Source organism: Trachypithecus francoisi, unplaced genomic scaffold, assembly GCF_009764315.1.
Source record: "Trachypithecus francoisi isolate TF-2019V2 unplaced genomic scaffold, Tfra_2.0 Lachesis_group16, whole genome shotgun sequence".
Lineage (NCBI taxonomy): Eukaryota > Metazoa > Chordata > Mammalia > Primates > Cercopithecidae > Trachypithecus > Trachypithecus francoisi.
The window spans coordinates 45557590-45584648 of NW_022681461.1; the positions used below are offsets into that span (position 1 = coordinate 45557590).

At 39.3% G+C, this 27059-nt stretch overlaps 1 protein-coding gene across 4 annotated transcripts in view; it reads left to right on the forward strand.

Annotated features, from left to right (window-relative positions):
• Positions 1-27059, forward strand: part of CCDC171 (coiled-coil domain containing 171) — a 413214-nt gene that overhangs the window by 33936 nt on the left and 352219 nt on the right. For all 4 annotated transcript variants that reach the window (XR_004443489.1, XM_033237405.1, XM_033237406.1 and 1 more), the window contains exons 5-6: positions 5224-5414; positions 7672-7803. Coding sequence is in view for 3 of the 4 variants with exons in the window: in XM_033237405.1 (XP_033093296.1) it covers positions 5224-5414; positions 7672-7803 (323 nt within the window). In the remaining variant the exon portion in view is untranslated. The remainder of the gene's footprint in view (positions 1-5223; positions 5415-7671; positions 7804-27059) is intronic.

The window sequence follows — 27059 nt, forward strand, 5'->3', positions numbered from 1 at the left end:
AAAACTATACTAAATTCTAATTAATGATGTACATGCTGAACTATTTAGGAGTGAAATGTACTGATGTTTGCAACTTGCTTTGAAATGCATAAAATATATGATGGACTGATGGGTGGATAAATGAATGCAAGCATTGATGGATGGATGAATATCTGATAAAGCAAATAAGGCAAAATGTTAACAATCCTAGAGTCCAGGTTGTGGATATATGGATGTTCACTGCACAATACTTTCAACTTTCTCTGTTTTAAAAATTTTTGTAATGAAGTGTTGAGGGTAGTGTAAAAAACCTAATGCAGTTAGGAGATAATCCCATAGCAATGGAGAGAGTAGGGGGTGTGACAAGGGAGAAAATTTTGGAAGCTGGAAAGCGAATGGATGAGGAATAACTGAGTTAGAGAGACATTAAAATCCTAAGTCCAGAGTGGGGAAAGGTGAAAGAGAAATTCTTAGTCAAAAGGCTTATAAACTGAAAGCACCAGATACCATTGGAATTATGTATGGGAGTAGCAGTAGTGAGGAAAATAAGGAGGTTTAGATGAAAGCCGTTTGAGAGGCAGATGGGTCCTTAGATTTCCTTCCAAGAGCATGCTATTCTGGGATTACTTAAGAATTACTAGTGGAAATCAAGAGGTTTAATCCCTGGAGATGGCAAAATAGAGAGTCTTTTGACTGGCAAAACCAGGAAGATTCTGAATGCTGAATATTGAGGAGCCATTCCTTCCAGCTTCCCTTTAATTAATTAATTTATTATTATTTTTTAGAGATAGAGTCTCACTTTGTTGCCCAGGCTGGAGGGCAGTGGTGTGATCATAGCTCAATGCAGCCTTGAACTCCTGGGCTTAAGCCATCCTCCCACCTCAGCCTCCTGAGTAGCTAGGACTATAGGTGTATGCCACCACACTTGACTAATTAAAATTTTTTTTTTTTGTTAGAGACTGGGTCTTGCCATGTTGACCAGGCTGGTGTCAAACCCTTGGCCACAAGCAATCCTCCCACCTTGGCCTCCCAAAGTGCTGGGATTACACGTATGAGCCACCATGCTCAGCCCCCAATTTCCTTTGTATATTGACTTCCCCAAAAGCTAACACCTGCATTTCTACACTCTATGCCAGATGTTGGAGGACTCTTCTGTGTATCACCTGACCAAGCTGATATAGTTTGGCTGTGTGTCCCCTCCCGAATCTCATCTTGTAGCTCTTATAATTCCCATGTGTTATGGGAGGGACCCAGTGAGAGATGATTGAATCATCAGGGCGGGTCTTTCTCATGCTGTTCTTGTGATGTCGGTCTCACGAGATCTGATGGTTTTAAAAATGGGTGTTTCTCTACACAAGCTCTCTTTTTGCCTGCTGCCATGCACATAAGATATGACTTGCTTCTCCTTGCCTTCTGCCATGATTGTGAGGCCTCCCCAGCGACATGAAACTGCAGGTCCAATAAACCTCTTTCTTTTATAAATTGCCTACTCTAGGGTATGTCTTTGTAAAAAAAACGGACTAGTACAAAACCAGGAGGAAAAACCTAATGATACTGATGTTGAAGGTTTCCCAATAAATAAGCCATCCAGATCCTTCTCCAGTGAAGACTAAAGTTGTTAACTTCTACCTTGAAGCTCAGATTCTAGGTGGTGGGTATATTAATGTATAAACTGTACTACATTTACAGTTTCTCACTTTTAATGAGAGTAGACGACCAAGTTATCAGATATATGAGGAAACCCTCTAAAATGGAGAGAAGAAATCAACTTAGAAGAAACAGAGGCTCTGCAGGGAGAACATTTAAAACAAGTGGCATTAATTTCTTCAGAGCTGAAAGAATATATTTCATCTATGAAGTAAGAACCAGATGTTATAAAAAATGAAAGCTCTTAGAAATTAAAAATATGAGGCCAGGCGCAGTGGCTCACGCCTGTAATCCCAGCATTTTGGGTGGCTGAGGTGAGTGGATCACGAGATCAAGAGTTCAAGACCAGCCTGACCGACATGGTGAAACCCTGTTTCTACTAAAAATAGAGACAGAATTAGCTGGGCACGATGGCAAGTGCCTGTAATCCCAGCTACTTGGGAGACTGAGGCGGGAGAATCGCTTGAATCTGGGTGGCAGAGGTTGCAGTGAGCTGAGATTGTGCCACTGTACTCCAGCCTGGGTGACAGAGTGAGACTCTGTCTCAAAAAAAAAAAAAAAAAGAGAAATTAAAAATATGGAAGCAGTGTGAAGAAGGGGCAAGAAGGACTCTCGGACTGACTAAAGCCCACACGCCATTACATCCCTGCATCTGGTGCTACGTCTTACTGGCATCGCCACCATGCCCGAGAGAAAGTCTGAAGGGGATGCTACAGGAGATACAGCCAAGCTACAGAGAAGATCTGCAAGGTTGTCTGCTAAACCTGCTGCTTCAAAGCCAGAGCCCAAGCCTAAAAAGCCTTCTTTTCCCCTGCGAAGAAGGGAGAAAAGGTACCCAAAGGGAAAAGCTGACACTTACAAGGAGGGGAAGAATCCTACAGGAGGAAATGGAGATGCCAAAACAGACCAGGCACAGGAAGCTCAGGGTGCTGGAGATGCCAAGTGAAATGTGTGCATTTTTGATAACTGTGTACTTTTGGTGACTATACAGTTTGAAATATTTTTCAACCAAGTTTTATGAAAATGCAGACTTTGTTGTATTTTTTTTTTTTTTTAAAGCTATGGTGTTGCCCCACAGAACACGTCGTTTTTTGAGGAAGGGACTTGTGTTACTAATAGAATGTCTCCGAAGTGGATTGATGTGGGGAAAACACCTTTCCCTTCTAGTTTTGAGAGACTTCCTCTTGGCTCCCAGGAGGAGAGATTCCCTGATGTTGACACACATAGCCACCTTGGCACAAACACCTTGTGATGTGGAAAAATAAATTTGTTTTTATGTCCTCTTCTCCCTTCCACCTTCAACATAGACTTAACTCCCTTAAGCCCAGACATCTCTTGGGATTGACTCCTGGTAATTGGTTGTCAGTGTATCAGGCAATCTGGACTTTCCAGTGACACCACTGAGATGGCATGCCTCAAAATTGCAGCGCTTCTGTTTCTAGATTGTAGATCTTTAGATAAATTCTGCCATTTTCATTTCACTTCCTAAAAGTCAGAGTCGGCTGGTGAAAAGTAGTTAAACAACATGTTAATGTGAAACGTCAACCCCCACTCTAAACTTTCCCTGTTCAGAACATCAAATGAGTACTTCATTGGGTTTATAGTGGCTTTCTGATTTTGGTAGTCCTTTGAAGGGGAGGGAGTTTAAAAGTTGTATACTGTTAACTGAAATACCTGCCTGCAATACCATTATTGTTTGTGAAAAATATAATTAATAAAGTTGTATACAGTTTGGCTTGAAAAAATTAACAAATTAAAAATGTGAAGGCAGAAATGAAAAATGTCCCTAGAAGCAATGGAAGATGAAGATGGAAGAAACCTCCCAGAAATTAGAATTAAAAAGACAGAGGTAGAAAAATAGGAGAGAAGAGATGAAAAAATTTGAGAACCAATTTGAATAATAGGGAATAGTGAAAGAGGTAAGAGAGAAAACAAAAATGTATGATAAATCATCAGTGAAATTACTCAAGATAACGTCTCAGAACTAAAGGATATGAATTGCCAGATTGAAAGAACCTATCGAATATTTACCGTATGGAAAGAAGTAGACCTACTGTAGGCATAGCTTTAAGAAATTTCAGAAAAATAAAGACAAAGAGAAGATTCTAAAGCTTTCAAGAGAAAAGAAAAAGAGGTCAAATGCAAAGGATCAGGAGTCAAAATGGCCTCAAACTACTTTCCTGCAATGCTGGATGAGAGACCATGGAAGAATGTCTTCTGGAGATGGCAGCTGAATGGGCGGGGGATTTTTAATGTATTTCCTTTTGCACCTTTTATACCTTTGTATTTTGAATGTTTTGAATATATGATTCACTCATAATGCAAGTAAATATAATTTAGAAATACTACTGCTAATGTAGCTGTGGCTACGTTTTTATAAACATTTCATCATTTTATCTTCACAAAAACTTAACTAGGGACATTCTTACTCCTAGTGAGACTCAGAGAATCACAGAGGTTTAATCAGGTGGCAGGTGATAGAGCCAGACCTGGAAGCATTTCCTTCTTTTCTAGGTGCTGAAACAGAGCAGCAGTGGTAGTGTGTTCATAGATGTTGGTTATTGTTGAGGTAATAGGGTAAGAGGTGAGTTGCACCTAAATCTGGCAAAGTAAATAGCTACAGTTCTAAGGGCTGGGGCAGTGGTTTCCAGCCTCAGCTTTGTGACACTTGTGTAAGATGTGCCACAACTAGTTTGTTGTCCATAGTCAAATATCAAAATTTGTAATCTACTGTTTTTAAAAACTTGCCCTATATATTGCAGTCTTAAAAATTGATTTTTCTTTCTTCTTCTTCTCCTTTTTCTTTTCTTTTCTTTTAAAAAATCTGAGAGGAGGGCCGGGCACGGTGGCTCAAGCATGTAATCCCAGCACTTTGGGAGGCCGAGATGGGCGGATCACAAGGTCAGGAGATCGAGACCATTCCGGCGAACCCGGTGAAACCCTGTCTCTACTAAAAAATACAAAAAACTAGCCGGGCGAGGTGGCGGGCGCCTCTAGTCCCAGCTACTCAGGAGGCTGAGGCAGAAGAATGGCATAAACCTGGGAGGCGGAGCTTGCAGTGAGCTGAGATCCAGCCACTGCACTCCAGCCTGGGCAACAGAGCGAGACTCCGTGTCAAAAAAAAAAAAAAAAAAATCTGAGAGGAGGTCTCCCAACTCCTAGGCTCAAGTGATCCTCCCACCTCAGCCTTCAGAGTAGCTGGGATTACAGGTGTGCCCCACCACACTCAGCTGGTTTGTTTTCTTGAATAGGACAAAAACCAATAGAGTTGCAGCCGGTGCCAGAAGTGCACCTAAACTTGGATATGCCATCAGAAATATGTCACACTATTTCAAAGCAAAATCATCATTGTCTGATGGGGAAGAAGAGATTGAAAAATTGTAGAATAGATTGGTTTAGAGACTGTGAACTTTTCAGGAGTTTACTGGACTGGAAAGGTTTTCAAGAGTTTACTCTTGAAACATTCAGTAATGGAAAGGTTAATTGTTTTATCCTAAGATCATGCTGTAAATGATGTCAACTCCAACGCCTACGTTTTGGGGCTCCTTCTTATTTAATTCATGGTTGTAAATATACCTGTTATTCTGTTCTTAATAGCACAAAATTCAGAACTTCAAGCAAAGACAAATGAAATTGAGGAAGCATTTCAGACTTCTCAGCAAAAATGGAAAGAAGAATGCAGAAGGTTTGAACATGATTTGGAGGAAAGAGACAATATGATCCAAAATTGCAATCGAGAATATGATTTACTTATGAAAGAAAAAAGCAGACTAGAGAAAACTCTACAGGTAAAATAGTTTTTATAAAGGAGTTTTCCTATATGTAATATTCACTGAGATGTGTTGTACATTTCTTGAAGTTATACTGGATTTCCTTCCTTCCTTTTTCCTTCCTCCTTCCTTTCTCCCTCCCATTTTTTCTTTTTTAGGGGCATTTTTGCTGATCGCTTTCTTAGTATATTAATAGGTGTACTTTTTGGGGTGAAAAACGGTTTGTGGTCACTAATCAAATGTTAAAAGCCAACAAAGCACTTATATGGGCATATTGTAAGAAGGTAAGAATCTACAGCCTTTTGTCTAGCCACATGAAAATTTGAAATTTTAGAAACATGGGCACTGGATTTTGGTCTGAATATACAATAAATATAGAAAATATTTGTATGTTTATATGAGCTTCATTATCTATATAGAGCATGTTCTGTATAGACATGATATGTAACATATTTAACTTTTACTAACATTGTGAGCTATTTATTCCCTCATTTTTTTGTTCGCTTTTTACACCCTAAAGTAAAAGTGGTATAAGGTTGAAGTTGCCAGTGACTTAAAAGGTAGATTTTGAGTTGTCTATATTTGCCATTTTTTTTGAAGTAACAGTTTAAATGAAAAAAAAAATTACATGACAAACCCAGGTATGGTGGTACATGCCTGTAGTTCCAGCTAGTAGGGAGGTTGAGGTGGGAGGATCACTTGAGGCCAGGAATTTGAGGCCAGAGTGTACCATGATTGGGCCTATGAGTAGCCACTGTACTCCAGCCTGAGCAATATAGTGAGACCCTGTCTCCCCCAAAAAAGCAAACAAAACAAAACAAAACAAAGAAAAAAAAACTGTGATAAAAATGTTCTACCTTTACCATTGGTGTAAATGGCTTTTTTGAATTCTAGAAATGTGTCTTTACTAAAAGTGAATTATACAAAAGCATTTACAAACTGTAAAAGTTTTCGCACAGTCGTTCCCAGATGTTGTCATTGTCAACAAACTTACTTTTGATTTCTTCCACATCAGTGGTCATAGTTTGTCTCTTTTGTTTACTACTGTATTGCTAGACCCTGGAACACTGGCTGACATGCAGAAGGGCTCCATTAGTGTGTGAATGGGGGAGGTTTCCGTGGTAGCTGATATTACAAGTCCTTGGATGGGCCTGTATAACCTTCCCCACATACCATGTTTTGGAGTTACGTGGAGAGGGGGGTGATGGTGGCAGCATTTCTTCAGCCAATCAGCTTGCACCTCAAGGTAGAAGATTTTGATCTGATCTCAGTTAGCTACTTAGGAGAACTGTGCTTTGATTTTAGGCTATTGGCTTTAAACTAATCTGCACAGAGACCCGTGGGACAGTTTGGAGTTGAATTTGAGTCACTCCCCTCAAGGCTCTTTATGAAAGCTTTCTCTAATTTAGGAGGGTAATATTTGTTAGACAGATCCCTGCTACCATTATATGGACATGAGAGACTTTCTTTCTCACGCATGTAAACCGTAGACTTTTTTTTCTGTTAATGGAAACTTGATTTTAAACCCTGTAGTTAGAAAATTGGGCTTCTCAGCAAATTGCATTTTATATTTTTAGGATATTGAACCAAATTAGATCTTGCAAATGTAGTACACCTTGGAAAACCCAAAAGGAAATGCTTTTTTTTCAAGTATTGTTTATCTATAGAACTAGAAATTACAGCCCGTACTTAAATTTTTTGTTTTTTGCTTTTCACATTTTTAACATTCTAGAGTTTCCTTATCCTAATTTATTGCACAAAATTCTTTTCTTCGCCCCTTTTTCCCTTTTGGAAATACATTGTCCTGTGTCAAATTTATATATAAATTATCAGGGATCATCCAGACATTTTGATCACAGGTAGATATTTCCATATTAAATGGAATTTACTTTGTTTATATCTATCATATGATATCATATATTGATATTTTGTTCAAACCTCTGAAGTTACATTTTTCAGAAAAATATATGCTTATATAAACAGGTATATATAGCTTGTTGCTTTTGTATACTTATATATAGGTAATAGGTAAATGTATGCTTATATAAACAAGGTATAACCTGTTTAAATAACCATAGTTTCTTACTCAGATCTACATTCTGATGATCAAATTATAGTTTTATTAATGATTTTAACATGAATTATGATGAGTTTTAACATGTATAGGTAAGGAGAGCCTCTTTTTACATTTCAACTGGCGATGAAGAAAGAAAGATAACTTTTATTGATCTAATAGTAAAGCAAATTAGTAAAGCAAAATTTTATTTATATAAAGGAAGCATTGGAAAAACATCAACAGGAGAAGAATGAGATGGAGTCTCATATCAGGGAGACAGCATTGGAGGAGTTTAGATTACAAGAAGAACAATGGGAAGCAGAAAGAAGAGAATTACAATTTATAGTACAGGTATTTTAAAAATAATAATTCAGTTCCTTAAATATATATTTTTAATGCTGATGATATTCAAAATGACATTAGTGGGATAATTGACTTGCTCAAAGGGAAAATACTTTCTAGTTTTGACTCTGGAAGGCCATGTTTCATTTGCTGTTACATGACAGTAGGGCAACTATTACCAACAGATACCACAGTGATTTCCATTGCGTACATGATGTGATTTTTAAGAAGGACGTATATATATTTGGTATTTTATTTTTCCAATTTAAAATGTGAGACTAATAGCTGTTTTGAACAGGATAAAGAAATAGAGTAATAGCATTCTGGATGTTAAAGAATCCTTACAAATCATATAATGTAGTAATTTGTGAACTCTTTTTAAGAAGTACAAATTCTTAATTATCCTGCATTCCTCCATCCCTGAAACATGCAGAATCCCTGAGGCTTCTGTAGTCCAATTTGAAAATTCCTGATTACATCTAATCCCCTTTATACATGAGCAGATGGAGATTTGGAAGTTACTGACTCAGGTTTCAGGCTGAATGATTAATGTGGGAAAAGACTACAGGTCTCTGGATTCTCACTCCAGTGTACTTTGCATTTTTTCAGGAGATTATATGTATTTATTTTGAAGGAGAGGTAGGAGAAACTCAAACTATTGTGTTATCGTATGTTTTAAAGGAAATTTGTGAAGTTAATCCTCTTTAAGAAAAAAATCCATGAATCAACTAACTTAAAATTTCAAAGACATTTTCATCACTTCCTCTAATTATTTTGTGATAACACAATGTGTTTTATGTAATTTTTCTACACAAAATGACAAATTGAAATAACCTTTATATAGAGGTCAGAGATACACATTTTTCACAAGAATGAAAAATACCCACATATAATACGTTTTGGAGTAATTGTGTGTCACAGACAACTTTGCAACACAGAAGTTGACCAAAAATATGCAGAGAATAGAAGCCACTTAATTTTTTTAAAAGTAAAAGCTGGTAGTGAACAGTGGAAATACTGAATTTGCTGTATATGTCAGTATTGAAAATACCAATGAAACCACAGTTTTTCTAAACCTTTGGTCTTTGTGCAGTGCTTTTCTTCCCAGTCACCTCTTCTGTAGAATCTGGAAGGACAGTACAACCAGGCTTTAGACCTCTTGTATTCTGTTTGTAGTTTGTGTAGTTAGTTAGTTCATTAGTTCATTTGCTCGTTCATTCATTCTCTAAGTAGTTACTGAGTTACTGCTCTGGCTTCTGAGGCTATAAAACTGATTAAGACCTGGTTTCTGTCCTGGAAGATATTTCAACGCAGGGACATGTAAAGAGAGTAAATATCGTGTGATAAAATTTTAAATAAAATGCTGTAGTACCACAAAAGAGAAGTTGATTAGCTATCTAGGAGACTGAGGAAGACTTTGCAGAGCACATGATATTTAAGCTGTTGATAAGTGTCTTAAAGGCTACTTGGAATAAACAAGCAAAATAAAGTAAATGAAAAGAGCCCTTTTATTTCTAAACACTCAGCCAGAGGTCTAAATTTATAAAATATAATTCAAAGGCCTGTGTATGAATATGTGGATGATGTGATTTTGGTCTAGTTTCTTGACCAGTCCTGTAAATCCTAAATGAAACGTAGTGGTTATACCAAAGTTTATATATGAAGTACTAAAAGAATTTAAAATTAGTCGTTTGTCTTTCATTATGATGTGTACAGAAAAATGCAGGAATATGCTCTCTGGTTACTACGAGTAGTATCTTGCTTTGCTGCTTTTGTAAGGTAAATTTTATTGTATTTTGTAACTAGAATGTTTACAACTCTGTTTCTCAATTTCTTCTTTTTTTGTTAACGAAAGAAAATAGCTTTTCCTTTTATAAATCAATCTTTTTTTTTTTGGGGGGGATGGGGTCTTGCTTTGTCACCCAGGCTGGAGTGCAGTGGCGCAATCTCGGCTCACTGCAAGCTCCACCTCCTGGGTTCATGCCATTCTCCTGCCTCAGCCTCCCGAGTAGCTGGGACTACAGGCACCTGCTACCACGCCCGGCCAATTTTTTTGTATTTTTAGTAGAGACGGGGTTTCACTCTGTTAGCCAGGATGGTCTCGATCTCCTGACCGTGTGATCCACCCACCTCGGCCTCCCAAAGGGCTGGGATTACAGGCGTGAGCCACCGTGCTCGGCCATAAATCAATCTTAAGAAACTCGTGTGACTTTATGTTAAAAAAAAAACGTTTTTTAAAAACAACCTGAGGGATAGAGTGAACGTTTCTTCTCTGTTGGCTGTTGATGGGTTTAGCTTTACATACTATAATCAGGTGTTAGTATCTTATAGTGTTCTCTTTGTGTAGCTCTCTAAGAGAATTCAGTTTTTTAAATAAGTCTTTTTTTAAACCTTCTCAGTGAAACCTCATCTTTTTTTTTTTTTTTTTTTTTGAGATGGAGTCTCGCTCTATCACACAGGCTGGAGTGCTGTGGCCGGATCTCAGCTCACTGCAAGCTCCGCCTCCCGGGTTCACCCCATTCTCCTGTCTCAGCCTCCCGGGTAGCTGGGACTACAGGCGCCACCACGTCGCCCGGCTAGTTTTTTGTAGTTTTTAGTAGAGACGGGGTTTCACCATGTTAGCCAGGATGGTCTCGATCTCCTGACCTCGTGATCCACCCGTCTCGGCCTCCCAAAGTGCTGGGATTACAGGCTTGAGCCACCGCGCCTGGCGAAACCTAATCTTTAATAGACAAAACTTGTTATAATATTTCTCTCATCTGGGCTTTAGAATTCAGACCCACTATAAAAAGAAAACCTCAATTTTATGCCATATTCTTTTTCTTTCTCGGGGATTGGAGCACTAAATAGAGGTATCCTTCTCTGGAATATTAACGTGAATGAATTCTTATTGGTGTTATCTAAAAAGTTACGTTGTTTTACGATAGTGTTTCTCATTTCTTTTTTTTTTTTTTTTGAGACAGAGTCTCTCTCTGTTGTCCAGGCTGGAGTGCAGTGATGCAATCTCAGCTCACTGCACCCTGTGCCTCCTGGGTTCAAGCGATTCTCCTGCCTCAGTCTCCTGAGTTGCAGGGATTACAGGCACGCACCACCATGCCCACCACACCCAGCTAATTTTTGTATTTTTAGTAGAGAGGGGCTTTGCCATGTTGGCAAGGCTGGTTTCAAACTTCTGACCTCAGGTGATCCGCCTGCCTCGGCCTCCCACAGTGCTGGGATTACAGGCGTTAGTCATCCCGCCCAGCCTTATTTAATTTTTAAATTATTTATTTATTTTTATTTTATTTATTTATTTATTTTTTTGAGATGGGGTCTCGCTCTGTCGCCCAGACTGGAGTGCAGTGGCATGATCTGGGCTCACTGCAATCTCCTCCTCCTGGGTTCACACCATTCTCCTGCCTCAGCCTCCCGAGTAGCCGGGACTACAGGCGCCCACCACCACGCCCGGCTAATTTTTTTTGTATTTTTAGTAGAGACGGGGTTTCACCGTGTTAGCCAGGATGGTCTCGATCTCCTGACCTTGTGATCCACCTGCCTCGGCCTCCCAAAGTGCTGGGATTTATTTTAAGTTTTGGGGTACATGTGCAGGATGTGCAGGTTAGTTACATAGGTACACATGTGTCATGGTAGTTTGCTGCACCTGTCAACCCATCACCTAGGTATTAAGCTCAGCATGCATAGCTATTTTTCCTAATGCTCTCCTTCCCCTCACTCTACCCCTGACAGGCCCCAGTGTGTGTTGTTCCCCTCCCTGTGTCCCTGTGTTCTCATTGTTCAGTTCCCACCTACAAGTGAGAACATGGGGTGTTTGGTTTTCTGTCCCTGCCTTAGTTTGCTGAGGATAATGGCTTCCAGCTCTATCCGTCTCTGCAAAAGACATGATTTCATTCATTTATGGCTGCATAGTATTCTATGGTGTATATATAACACATTTTCTTTATCCAGCCTATCATCGATGGGCATTTGAGTTGATTCCATCTCTTTGCTAATGTGAATAGTGCTGCAATGAACATACATGTGCATGTGTCTTTACAGTAGAATGATTTATATTCCTTTGGGTATATACCTAGTAACGGGATTGCTGGGTCAAATGGTATTTCTGGTTCTAGGTCTTTGAGGAATTGCCACATGGTCTTCCACAATGGTTGAATTAATTTACATTCCCACCAACACTGTAAAAGCATTCCTCTTTCACTGCAACCTCGCCAGCATCTGTTGTTTCTTGGCTTTTTAATAATTGCCATTCTGGCCGGGCGCGGTGGCTCAAGCCTGTAATCCCAGCACTTTGGGAGGCCGAGACGGGTGGATCACGAGGTCAGGAGATCGAGACCATCCTGGTCTACACGGTGAAACCCCGTCTCTACTAAAAATACAAAAAACTAGCCGGGCGAGGTGGCGGGCGCCTGTAGTCCCAGCTACTCGGGAGGCTGAGGCAGGAGAATGGCGTAAACCCGGGAGGCGGAGCTTGCAGTGAGCTGAGATCTGGCCACTGCACTCCAGTCCGGGCGACAGAGCAAGACTCCACCTCAAAAAAAAAAAAAAAAAAAAAAAATTGCCATTCTGACTGGCCTAAGATGGTATCTCATTGTGATTTTTGACTTGCATTTCTCTGATGATCAGTGATGTTGAGCTTTTTTTCATGTTTGTTGGCTGCATGAATGTCTTTTTTTTGAGAAGTGTCTGTTCATGTCCTTTACACACTTTTTGATGGGGTGGTTTGTTTTTTTCTCGTACATTCGTTTAATTTCCTTGTAGATTCTGGGTGTTAGACCTTTGTCAGACGGATAGATTGCAAAAATTTTCTCCCATTTTGTAAGTGGCCTTTTTGCTCTGATGATAGTTTATTTTGCTGTGCAGAAGCCCTTAAGTTTTTAATTAGATCCCATTTGTCAGTTTTTGCGTCTGTTGCAATTGCTTATGGCAATTTCGTCACGGAATCTTTGTCCTGCCACAAGCTTTTCTGTTGTGGGACAGGCAGTGGTAAAGCTTTGTTCCTAAACTATCATGTTCCTCCTTTTTCATTTTTCCCATTAATTTCACTGTGTACTTTATCAGTGGGATTGAAAACATTTAGAAGATGAATATATATGTTTTCATATTTATTTCATATCCAAAATTCTATACCTCAACCAGGGAATACAGTTATCCTTTCCTTATTCATTGACTAAGTTTGGTGTATGTATCTAGTGATTGAAGTATGGGGGAGTTTGTGATGGTATGGGAAGTGTAGCTTGAAGATAATTCCATGAACTAAAGAAAGAGGAGAAAGAGTAGGGAGGCAGTGAAGAAAGTTATCAGACCAGCCTTAGTAGGCATGGTCTGATAGGCCTTAAGACAATCTAGGGATTGGGGTGCAACATATCAAAAGCTGACCCAGTAAGTACGATTTGATGTAGTGACAACTTGGAGGAAGTTACGTGAAATGAAAGTGTTTTTAGGAATATCCATATAACAGAATACTATGCAAATACACAGAAATAAGATATGAACATCAACAGATGGACGCAAAATATTAGGAACATAATTTTATTTTGTTGTATTACTTTATATTTTTGAGACAAGGTCTCGCTCTGTTCCCAGGTTGGAGTGCAGCGGGACTATCACAGCGCACTGCAGCCTTTCCCTACCTCAGCCTCCTGTGTATCTGAGACCACAAGCATGTGCCACGAAGCCTGGCTTATTTTTAAAATTTTTGTAGAGATGGGGGTCTTCCTGTGTTGTCCAGGCTGGTCTTGAATTCCTGGGCTCAAGTGATCCTTCTGCCTCAGTCTCCCAAAGTATTGAGATGACAGGAGTGAGCCACCACACCTGGCTTATAATTTTATTTATGTAACACATTAACATATGTTAACATGTATGACAGGGAAACACCTTAAGAAAGTTTACCTTAAATGATCAAGGACAGCAAGGAGCATTTCTTTTCTTCTGGAAAACTACGTACTGCTATCCTATTAACAAATGGCATAGAAAAGGACTCTGCCACCGGTAACTTCGTTATAAAAATGCCCCTAATTTGTCTGGGCGCAGTGGCTCATGCCTGTAATCCCAGCGCTTTGGGAGGCTGAGGTGGGCACATCATGAGGTCAGGAGATTGAGACCGTCCTGGCTAACACAGTGAAACCCCATCTCTACTGAAAAACCAAAAACCAAAAACCAAAAACCAAAAAATTAGCCAGTCGTGGTGGCACGCACCTGTAATCCCAGCTACTCAGAAGGCTGAGGCAGGAGAATTGCTTGAACCCAGGAGGTGGAGGTTGTAGTGAGCTGAGGTCACACCACTGCACTTCAGCCTGGGTGACAGAGTGAGACTCTTATCAAAAAATAAATAAATAAATAAATAAATCCCCTAATTTAGGGAAATTTAAAAGCAAGAAAGTAAGGGTCTTGCCCCTTTCACCTCTGATTTCACTCCTCATGTCAGGATATAGAAGCATTATGTTTTTACGTAAATAAAATGATATACCTCAATAATATTTTACATCCATCTTTTGATGTTCATACCTTATTCTTTTAGTATTTGCGTGGCATTCTGTCATGTGGATTTTCCTAACATACTGTAGCCTCTCCCTTACCTGTGGGGCATATGTTACATGACACCAGTGGATGCCTGAAACTGTAGATCTGCTGTGTTTTTTTCTATACACACACATACCTATGCTAAACTTTAATTTATAAATTAGGCACAGTAAGAGATTAACAATGTAATAATAGAACAATCATAGCAAGATACTATAATGAAAGTAATGTGAATGTGTCTTTCTCCCACTCAAAATATCTTATTGTACTGTATTCACTTATTTTTGGACCTAGATTGACTCAGGGAAACTGAAAGGGAAGATGAAACTGCAGATAAGAGGGAATATTGTACTTCAGCAGTCTCTTATTGATGTACATTTTACTTCTTTAAAAATTTTTAGCTCCAGTTAATGATTCACTAAGATTCTTGTCCATATCTTTGAGCAGTCATACAAATGATTCTTCTGTGTAAATGCCTAGAAATATAACTGTTGCATCTACAAGCTTATGGATTCACAATTATGATACATATTATACAAAGCACCAGTTTATACTCTACAGCAACAAACACTTTTTATTTGTATAACTTTGCTGGCCTTGGGGACATAGAAAAGAGGAACTTGTTCTGGGTCTTTCAGGAGATAATCTTGTAGTAGATTAAGGTTGTGGTTAGCTATATTGATGTGTTTTATAAGCTACAAAAGAGGAGTACATTTAGCTGTGATACTTTTTAACTAGTGCAATTCTTCAGAATTGGAACAGAACCGTATTTTGGATTCTGAGAAACGTTGTTTATATGAGTATGTATAAAGAATTATACTTTTTGGGCTGTGTTTCTGGAAGATGTGGAAAGAAAGCAAGTTTATTTTCTAACAGCCAAATGTAGTTTCCTTTGATGTTAAATGTCAGTTTAAAAGCAAGCCTCATTTTAAAATATTTTAAGTTCAACAACCCCCTCTAGTGGAGAAAAGAAGAAACTCCCTCAATTTCCAATGTCCTTAATATGATTTTATTTCACACACACAGACACACAATAAGGATGCAAGTAGCTTTTGGTTTGATTAGAAAATATGTTCTGTAACAAAGATTTTAAAATTACATTTATTTGGGATGGAGGCAAGTTTTTCTGTAAATTGCATGAGGTATTTTTGTAGAATTTTTTTGGGATTTTCTTGTGTGTTACAGTGCATCTCAGAATTTATATTGATAAAACCATAAACTTAAAGCAAATATTTGAACATACAACCCCCCTCCCCAGGGATTTATATATAATCAATGTCCAGTATAACCAGCAATAACATTTATGTAACAAATACTCACCACCTAGATCATGTTAGTGTTTGTTACGTCTACTTGAACTGGAAACAAACAGTAAATTGTTGTATCATTGAAGACAATTCTGAATCACTTCCTCATCCTGCCACCACTTCAGCCCCAAAAGAATAACTACCATTCTGAAGTTAGTGTTTAATTTTCTGTCTGTATACATTGACAATATATTGTATTATTTTAGTATTTTTGTTTTAGGATATACATTAGAATATCATACAGGATGCTTCTTTGTCCAACTTATATTTTTCACTTTTTTTTTTTTTCAGACAAGGTCTCACTCTGTCATTCAGGCTGGAGCGCAGTGGTGCGATCTTGGCTCACTGCAACCTCTGCCTCCTGGGCTCAAGCAATCCTCCCACCTCAGCCTCCCGAGTAGCTGAGACCACAGGCACGTGCCACTACACCTGGCCGATTTTTGCATTTTTAGTAGAGGTGGGGTTTTGCCATGTTGGCCAATCTGTACTCGAACTCCTGAGCTCAAGTGATCCACCTGCCTTGGCCTATCAAAGTGGTGGGATTACAAGTATGAGCCACCATGCCTGGCCTACTTGTATTTTTGAGGTTTGTTAAAGTTAATAAAATAACTTCTGTTCATTCAATTTGACTGCTGTATAGTATTTTATCTTGTGCATGTGCCATAATTTACTCATTACCTGACTGCCTTGTCCATTTTCTGTTGCTTATAACAGAATACATGAAGCTGGTTAATTTATAAAGAAAAGGAATTTATTCTTGCAGTTCTGGAGACTGAGACATCTAATGTCAAGGGACTGCATCTGACGAAGGCCTTTTTGGTGGTGGGAACTCTGCAGAGGTCCAAGGCTACATGGGGCATCACATGGTGGTGGGCTGAGCATGCCAGCTCAGGTCTCTTCTTGTAAAGCCACCAGTTCCGCTCCCATGATAACCCATTAATCCATGAATGGATTAACCTATTCACAAGGGCAGAGCTGTCATGACCCAGTCCTCTCTTAAAGGCCCCACCTCTCAATACTCTCACATTGGGGATTACATTTCAACGTGAGATTCGGAAGGGACAAACATTCAAATCATAACACTGACACTGAGATTTAAGTTCTTTCCAAGTTTAAATTATTACAGACAGTGATTCCATGAACATCAAATCTTTTTATGTGGGTATGTGTTTAGTGTGTATAAAACATGTGCCAAATTATTCTCTTAAGTGGGTGTAACAATTTCAAAGAAGAGTTTCTTCTCTTTCACAGCCTCTTGGTATTTTTCAGATTTAATTTCTTTTGAAATAGGGTATGTGTGAAATTGTATCTCATTCTTGCTTAAATTTCCACTTCCTTGACATTGTGACCATGTTATGTTTATTGGCCATTCATACTTCTTTTTTGTAAGTGCCAGTTTATATTTTTTGCCTTTTTTCTTTTGGATTTTTGGGTATATTTTTACTGTTTAATAGGAGCTTTTGGCTGGGGATGGTGGCTCCTGCCTGTAATCCCAGCGCTTTAGGAGGCTGAGGTGGGAGAATTGCTTGAGCCCAGGAGTTCGAGACCAGCCTGGGCAACAGAGACACTATCTCAATGAAAAAAAAAAAAATGTATATATTAGCCAGGCGTAGTGGCACACACCTGTGATTCCAGCTACTAGGGAGGCTGAGGTGAGAGGATTGCTTGAGCCTGGGAGATCAAGGCTACATAGTCCTGTGATTGCAGCCTGGGCTACAGAGTAAGACCCTGTCTTTTTTTTAAAAATATATTTGGTAACCCTTGGTTATGTATATTCCTTTTGCAAACATCTTTTTCTTCTTTGTAGAGACAGAGAGGCAGTTTACACTGTATATGATGAACAGTTAATTTTTTTTTTTTGGACACGGAGTCTCACTCTGTCACCTAGGCTGGAGTACAGTGGTGTGAACTTGACTCACTGCAACCTCCGCCTCCCAGGTTCAAGCGATTCTCCTGTCTCAGTCTCCTGAGGAGCTGGGATTACAGGCACCCATCACCATGCCCAGCTAATTTTTTTTTTTGTATTTTTAGTAGAGATGGGGTTTCACCATGTTGGCCAGGCTGGTCTTGAACTCCTGACCTCAGGTGATCCACCCGCCTTGGCCTCCCAAAGTGCCGGGATTACAGGCGTGAGCCACTGCACCTGGCCTAGTTTTAAATTTTAATGTAGTTGAATTTATCAGTATATTTCTTTATAGTAGTGATTGTTTTGTCTTACATAACCCAAAGTCATAAAGAGAATGTGTATATAGCATGAGATGGGATCTAATTTTGTTTTTCCAAACAGATAGCCAAGTGTGCCTGTACTAATTATTCAATTATCTGTTCTTTTACCACATATTGATTTATAATGTCATTTCCATTATACATCAAGTTTTTTCATATCTAAGACTTTGTTCCTGGGTACTCTGTTCTGTTTCACTTGCATGTTTGTTTCTGCAGCAGTACTAAATTGTTTTATTCACTATACCTTTAGAAAAAATCTTGATATCTGGTAGAGAAAGTTCCTCTGTCTTTATTCTTATTATTTTTAGAGGTGGGGAAGGGGTTATTCTTGGCCTTTTACTTCTCTATGTGAGTTTGAGAAATGGCTTATTGTATTCCATCAAGAGACCTTGCTGTAATTTTGATTAAAATTAGATTGTATTTATATATCATTTTGACATAAAGTTGACATCTTTATAATGCTTATCTCTTTTGTTGTCCATCTTTTATTTTTACTTGATTTTCTCAATTTTGTATTGTAGCCTTTCTATTACATTTTATTTCATCTTTTGGGTTTTTAATTTCTTTTTTTTTTTTGAGATGGAGTCTCGCTCTGTCGCCCAGGCTGGAGTGCAGTGGCCGGATCTCAGCTCACTGCAAGCTCCGCCTCCCGGGTTCACACCATTCTCCTGCCTCAGCCTCCCGAGTAGCTGGGACTACAGGTGCCTGCCACCTCGCCCGGCTAGGTTTTTGTATTTTTGAGTAGAGATGGGGTTTCATCGTGTTAGCCAGAATGGTCTCGATCTCCTGACCTCGTGATCTGCCCGTCTCGGCCTCCCAAAGTGCTGGGATTACAGGCTTGAGCCACCGCGCCCGGCCTGGGTTTTTAATTTCTAAGAGGTCATCATTGTTATTTGATGATACCTTTCTTAGTATATTCTCCTTGTTTCATGTTCGTAGTGTCTTAATTTAACTCTTTGAGTGTATAAGTCATACTTATTTTGAAGGTGTTTTCCCCCCACCCCTCCGTTGATGGTCTTGTCTTCTTTTCGAGACTGGATCTTGCTCTGCTGCAAAGGCTGGAAATGCATGGCTCACTGCAGCTTAAACCTCCTGTTCTCAAGCCATCTTCCCACCTCAGCCTCTCGAGTACCTGGGACTACAGGTGTGCACCACCACACCTGGCTACTTTTTTCTGTTCTTTATAGAGACAGGGTCTCACTGTGTTGCCCAGTCTGGTCTTGAACTCCTGGACTCAAGTGGTTGTCCCACCTTGGCCTCCCAAAGTATTGGGATTACAGGTGTGAGCCAGTGTGCCTGGCCTGGTCTTTATTTTCTCTGAGTGTTTGGCCTCATTTTGTAGTAGCCTCTGAGTTTCACATGAGAAGTAATATAGTTTGGATGTGTGTCTCTGCCCAAATCTCATATTGAAATGTAATCACCAGTGTTGGAAATAGGGCCTGGTGGGAGGTGATCATGGGGGCAGATTTCTCATGAATGGCTTAGTACCATTCCTCTTGGTACTATCCTCATGGTAATGAATGAGCTCTCACAAGATCTGGTCATTTAAAAGTGTGTAGTGCCTCCTTTGTCTTTCTCCTGATCTGGCCATGTGACGTGCCTGCTCCCCCTTCACCTTCTACCATGATTGTAAGTTTCCTGAGGCCTCCCCAGAAGCCAAGTGATGCCAGCATCATGCTTCCTATACAGCCTGCAGAACTGTGAGCCAATTAAACCTCTTTTCTTTATAAATTACCCAGGCTGAGGTATTTCTTTATAGCCATGCAGGAACAGCCTAATACAAGAACCTTTCTTCAAATGTCCGGTGATTCTAGACTGTGTGTTTATATTTAGGAATGAGGCACTAAAAAGCCGAGAAGAAGCTCTTTGGATGTGGGACCCTTGCATTGAACTGGGGAACCTTACGATGTCTTTTTTCTTAGACTAGTCATTTTCCTAGAAAGAAATCTTTAGTCTCCTCCTTTTATTGCTGAGAGTGTAGGAGTCAGTGTTCAGGGCGCTGTGAGGTCTAACTGCCCACTATGCAGATTTTGCTTAATCTCATTTTTAATAAGGTGTCTTACCCCAACCTCCAGTTGTGCTTGCTTTTCATATGCTCAGAACCTCTTTTGATGAACCTCTCTAGTTTGTAAACTCCTTCCCTTTTTCCAGGATATGGAGGGGAATTTTTCAGGGAGGGAGCTGGCAGAGGCAACCCAAGAGTATAAAGTACTGGTTATAGAGGCTCCCAGAAATGCTTCTGTATTCATTTTTACTATATAGCTTGGCTTCAGAGTTAGCTGTTTTGCTAGGGTCTGAATGTTTGTGTCCCTCCTGAATCTGTATGTTGAAACCTAATCACTGTTGTAATGGTATTAGGAGGTGGGGTCTTCGGGAGATTATTAGGTCATGATGGTGGAAACCTTAAGTAGAATTGGTGCCTTTATAAGGGACTGAAGAACCAGAGTTCTTCCCTTCCACTGTGTTAGGACACAGCTAGAAAGCATCCTCTATAAACTAGAAAGTAGGCTCTTGCCAGACATTGAATCTGTCAACACCTTGATCTTGCATTTCCCATCTTCCAGAACTGTGAGAAATGCATTTCTGTTTTTTATAAGCTACCTAGTTTATAGTATCTTGTTATGGCAGGCTGGATGGACTAAGACATTGTGCCTCCAATTTCTGAGCTTTTGTGGCTGTAAATCAGCTTGCTACTAGGCTTCTTCCTTTTTACACAGTTAGAAAATGTGAAAAAGCTGAAACCTAAGTTCTGACATCTTTTGTTGTCTGTCATTTTCTCCACCATTCATTGTTTCTGCCATTTGTTTTTATTTTTTACTTTCATTTAAGTGGTATTTTAAGAGAGATGATTAGCTATGTTTAATCAAATCTGTTTAACTAGTGGTCTCCTCTTGGTGTTCTTTTTAACTTATGATCTTCTCATAGAACTGCAGTCTCACTTTTCATCTCATATTTGAATTCTGGTTTTACCAAATGTTTTTAGTATTAAAAGTATTTTAACTGTTGTGTTGAATGTGGCCCTATTCTTGAGCTTTGATGATTTTCTTGGTTGGGCATGTTGTCCTTTGTGTGTTTTGTTCATTTCTGCCTTTGTTATTTTTTCTCTTTCTTACTTTTGAATAGTTTGCATATTTGCATAGTTTCCATGCCATTCTTTGCAATTTCCTGATACTTTGGTGGCTTTATTTTGATCTTCTATTTATAAAAAGAGTTGGAGTTCTTACCTTTCTTACTAGTGTGTTTTTCCCTCTGAACATCTGTTTGAGGACTGAACTTCTGTATTTAACACTTTTCTGCAGGTTTATATAATGGTGACAGGATGGTAGATGCTTAGCTGATGTGGTGGGCGGCCCTAGGCTCTGTTGCCTATTTGAGATTTATTAAATGCCGTAGACTATTTTGTTGGGGGTTCTATATACAAATTTTTGTGTTGACATAGATTTTCTGTTCTCTTGGGTATATACTCAGTATTAGAATTTCTGGGTCAAATAGTAATCTTATGGTTAGCTTTTTGAGGAAATGATGGATTGTTTTCTAATGCTGCTGAATGACAGTATAAGTAATGTTTGAGAATTCCAGTTTCTCTACATCTTTGCCATCACCTGTTATCATCAGTCTTTTTGATGATAACCGTCTTAGTGGCATGAAATAGAAGTCCTCATTTAACATCATTCATAGGTTCTTTGAAATTGTGACTTTAAGTGAATGACGTAGAATGAAACCAGTTTTAGCATAGGTTAATTAATATAAATGAGTTAAGTTCTTGGAGCATATTTCTTTTTTGTTTTTTTGAGATGGAGTCTCGCTCTGTCGCCCCGGCCCGAGTGCGGTTGCCGGATCTCAGCTCACTGCAAGCTCCGCCTCCCGGGTTTACGCCATTTTCCTGCCTCAGCCTCCCGAGTAGCTGGGACTACAGGCGCCTGCAACCTCACCCGGCTAGTTTTTTTTTTTTTTTTTTTTTGTATTTTTTAGTAGAGACGGGGTTTCACCATGTTAGCCAGGATGGTCTTGATCTCCTGACCTCGTGATCCGCCCGTCTCGGCCTCCCAAAGTGCTGGGATTACAGGTTTGAGCCACCGCGCCTGGCCGGAGCATATTTCTGGTAAAAAAAAAAAAAAAAAAAAAAAAATCACTAAACTTCCAAATAAAGACTCAAAACACTCATATTAAACATTGAAATAAATGTTATGTATACATACATTTAGGAAAGCCTAATAAAAACAAGTGGTTTTGATTTGCATTTTTCTAATGACTAATGATGTTGAACACCTTTTTATGTTGTTGATTGTGACTTTTCTGGTCAAAATCCATGAAGTGTGTATTCTTTGTCAGGTGTGGCCAATGAAATCTCTACTTGGTTTGTAGATGGTCAGCTAATGAACGGACAGAAGATTTTCTTTCTTTTTTTTTTCTTTTGAGACGGAGTCTCGCTCTGTCGCCCAGCCTGGAGTGCAGTGGCCAGATCTCAGCTCACTGCAAGCTCCGCCTCCCGGGTTTACGTCATTCTCCTGCCTCAGCCTCCGGAGTAGCTGGGACTACAGGCGCCTGCCACCTCGCCCGGCAATTTTTTTTTGTATTTTTTAGTAGAGACAGGGTTTCACCGTGTTAGCCAGGATGGTCTCGATCTCCTGACCTCGTGATCCGCCAGTCTCGGCCTGCCAAAGCGCTGGGATTACAGGCTTGAGCCACTGCGCCCGGCCTGCAGATTTTCTTAAATGCTGTGAGCAAATAAGTCTTCTAGCCTTTGCCGAGTGGTTTTTTTCTGTATGTTGGAGTATGCATTCAATGCTTTTGTGGGCTGATTAAAACTCTGGCTTAGCCTTCACTTTATGCTTGCACAGAGGCTCAAGGTCAGCCAGAGATGAGAGAGTGGGGCCTTCTCAGGGACTAGGCATAATATAGCCTTGCACTGGAATGGTTTTCTGGATGCCAGGAATATGTCAGAGCTTTTCAAAGGCTATATATATGCCCGTTTCTCTGTGGCTGGGGCTTTTGGGGAGCTCCTACCCTGTTCTTCTCTCCTTCCCCACAATGCTGGCTAGGCTGCTGGATTCCATAAGCTGCTACTATTCTGAGGCAATTGATTTTTGAGGCTTTCAGGAGCTGGTGGGGAGGGGATGAGTATAGTACAAGTTAAAATGCCACAAATCTCACGTTCTTACTGAGATTCAGCTGTTTCCTTGAGTAAATGCTTTTTGGATTACTGCAAGTTTTTAGTTAATTTAAAGAGTTAATGAGAAATTAGATTCAGATAATTTTTGCCAGTGTTCTTGTTGCTTTTATGAAGGAAAGGATTTTTGGTGGCACTTTATCTGCTGTTCTGGAACTGCTTATGTTGTTTGAGGATATTTTGAAGTTTTCTTGTTTTTAAATATCTGTTTATCTTAGGTTGCCACTTCCCCTTTACCATTATTTGATTTATATTTTATCTTCATGTTGGAGAATTTTAAAAAATATCATGTTTTCTTATTTTAAGAGTGAAGGACTAAAAAGTTTCCTAGAAACTTTGAGTGTCTGGGTGAGGCTTTTCAACCATTATCTTTACCATAGGATTCTTTGGCTAGATACAATCCTTCCCCCTTCTCCATCTAACTTAAGAAGAAGTAGAAAATAGGAAAGCTGAATAGTATAGCATGGTAATCATTACACAGATAGAGTTGGTGTCAAAATTGCTGGCCCATATTGTTTTACCAATGAATAAAAGAAACATTCAAGGAACTAATAATTCCAGTTTTATATAAACTCTTCTAGAGAATGGAAACATCTTGATAACATAATATTGATACCAAGCTGACAAGGGTAGAAGAAAAGATAATTATAGCTAATCTCAGTTGTTAATATATATGCAAAAATATTATACAAAATATTAGCTAACCAAACGTAGCAAGATTTTAAGAAGATAAAATATAAAAGACTATACAACTGATGTCAGGTGGGTTTAACATTAGAAAATCAATCAATGTAATTCTAACTCAGTGTAATCAGTTAATTAATGTAATAACTTTTCTTCATATAGAATTTCTTTTTTTTTTTTATTATACTTTAAGTTCTAGGGTACATGTGCATAACGTGCAGGTTTGTTACATATGTATACTTATGCCATGTTGGTGTGCTGTACCCATCAACTCGTCAGCACCCATCAATTCATCATTTATATCATGTATAACTCCCCAGTGCAATCCCTCCCTCCTCCCCCCTCCCCATGATAGGCCCCAGTGTGTGATGTTCCCCTTCCCGAGTCCAAATAATCTCATTGTTCAGTTCCCACCTATGAGTGAGAACATGCGGTGTTTGGTTTTCTGTTCTTGTGATAGTTTGCTAAGAATGATGGTTTCCAGCTGCATCCATGTCCCTACAAAGGACGCAAACTCATCCTTTTTTATGGCTGCATAGTATTCCATGGTATATATATGCCACATTTTCTTAATCCAGTCTGTCACAGATGGACATTTGGGTTGATTCCAAGTCTTTGCTATTGTGAATAGTGCCGCTATAAACATACGTGTGCGTGTGTCTTTGTAGTAGAGTAATTTATAATCCTTTGGGTATATACCCAGTAGTGGGATGGCTGGGTCATATGGTACATCTAGTTCTAGATCCTTGAGGAATTGCCATACTGTTTTCCATAATGGTTGAACTAGTTTACAATCCCACCAACAGTGTAAAAGTGTTCCTATTTCTCCACATCCTCTCCAACACCTGTTGTTTCCTGACTTCTTAATGATTGCCATTCTAACTGGTGTGAGATGGTATCTCATTGTGGTTTTGATTTGCATTTCTCTGATGGCGAGTGATGATGAGCATTTTTTCATGTGTCTGTTGGCTGTATGGATGTCTTCTTTTGAGAAATGTCTGTTCATATCCTTTCCCCACTTTTTGATGGGGTTGTTTGTTTTTTTCTTGTATGTTGTTTGAGTTCTTTGTAGATTCTGGATATTAGCCCTTTGTCAGATGAGTAGATTGCAAAAATTTTCTCCCATTCTGTAGGTTGCCTGTTCACTCTGATGGTAGTTTCTTTTGCTGTGCAAAAGCTCTTTAGTTTAATGAGATCCCATTTGTCAATTTTGGCTTTTGCTGCCGTTGCTTTTGGTGTTTTAGACATGAAGTCCTTGCCCATGCCTATGTCCTGAATGGTACTACCTAGATTTTCTTCTAGGGTTTTTATGGTATTAGGTCTAACATTTAAGTCTCTAATCCATCTTGAATTAATCTTCGTATAAGGGGTAAGGAAAGGATCCAGTTTCAGCTTTCTACTTATGGCTAGCCAATTTTCCCAGCACCATTTATTAAATAGGGAATCCTTTCCCCATTTCTTGTTTCTCTCAGGTTTGTCAAAGATCAGATGGCTGTAGATGTGTGGTATTATTTCTGAGGACTCTGTTCTGTTCCATTGGTCTATATCTCTGTTTTGGTACCAGTACCATGCTGTTTTGGTTACTGTAGCCTTGTAGTATAGTTTGAAGTCAGGTAGCGTGACGCCTCCAGCTTTGTCCTTTTGACTTAGGATTGTCTTGGCAATGCGGGCTCTTTTTGGTTCCATATGAACTTTAAAGCAGTTTTTTCCAATTCTGTGAAGAAACTCATTGGTAGCTTGATGGGGATGGCATTGAATCTATAAATCACCTTGGGCAGTATGGCCATTTTCACGATATTGATTCTTCCTATCCATGAGCATGGTATGTTCTTCCATTTGTTAGTGTCCTCTTTTATTTCACTGAGCAGTGGTTTGTAGTTCTCCTTGAAGAGGTCCTTTACATCCCTTGTAAGTTGGATTCCTAGGTATTTTATTCTCTTTGAAGCAATTGTGAATGGAAGTTGATTCCTGATTTGGCTCTCTGCTTGTCTGTTACTGGTGTATAAGAATGCTTGTGATTTTTGCACATTAATTTTGTATCCTGAGACTTTGCTGAAGTTGCTTATCAGCTTAAGGAGATTTTGGGCTGAGACGATGGGGTTTTCTAAATATACAATCATGTCATCTGCAAACAGGGACAATTTGACTTCTTCTTTTCCTAACTGGATACCCTTGATTTCTTTCTCTTGCCTGATTGTCCTAGCCAGAACTTCCAACACTGTTGAATAGGAGTGGTGAGAGAGGGCATCCCTGTCTTGTGCCAGTTTTCAAAGGGAATTTTCCAGTTTTTGCCCATTCAGTATGATATTAGCTGTGGGTTTGTCATAAATAGCTCTTATTATTTTGAGGTACGTTCCATCAATACCGAATTTATTGAGCGTTTTTAGCATAAAGGGCTGTTGAATTTTGTCAAAAGCCTTTTCTGCATCTATTGAGATAATCATGTGGTTCTTGTCTTTGGTTCTGTTTATATGCTGGATTACGTTTATTGATTTGCGAATGTTGAACCAGCCTTGCATCCCAGGGATGAAGCCCACTTGATCTGGTGGATAAGCTTTTTGATGTGCTGCTGAATCCGGTTTGCCAGTATTTTATTGAGGATTTTTGCATCGATGTTCATCAGGGATATTGGTCTAAAATCTCTTTTTTTGTTGTGTCTCTGCCAGGCTTTGGTATCAGGATGATGTTGGCCTCATAAAATGAGTTAGGGAGGATTCCCTCTTTTTCTATTGATTGGAATAGTTTCAGAAGGAGTGGTACCAGCTCCTCCTTGTACCTCTGGTAGAATTCAGCTGTGAATCCATCTGGTCCTGGACTTTTTTTGGTGGGTAGGCTATTAATTGTTGCCTCAATTTCAGAGCCTGCTATTGGTCTATTCAGGGATTCAACTTCTTCCTGGTTTAGTCTTGGGAGAGTGTAAGTGTCCAGGAAATTATCCATTTCTTCTAGATTTTCTAGTCGATTTGCGTAGAGGCATTTATAGTATTCTCTGATGGTTGTTTGTATTTCTGTGGGGTCGGTGGTGATATCCCCTTTATCATTTTTTATTGCGTCTATTTGATTCCTCTCTCTTTTCTTCTTTATTAGTCTTGCTAGCAGTCTGTCAATTTTGTTTATCTTTTCAAAAAACCAACTCCTGGATTCATTGATTTTTTGGAGGGTTTTTGTGTCTCTATCTCCTTCAGTTCTGCTCTGATCTTAGTTATTTCTTGCCTTCTGCTAGCTTTTGAATGTGTTTGCTCTTGCCTCTCTAGTTCTTTTAATTGTGATGTTAGAGTGTCAATTTTAGATCTCTCCTGCTTTCTCTTGTGGGCATTTAGTGCTATAAATTTCTCTCTACACACTGCTTTAAATGTGTCCCA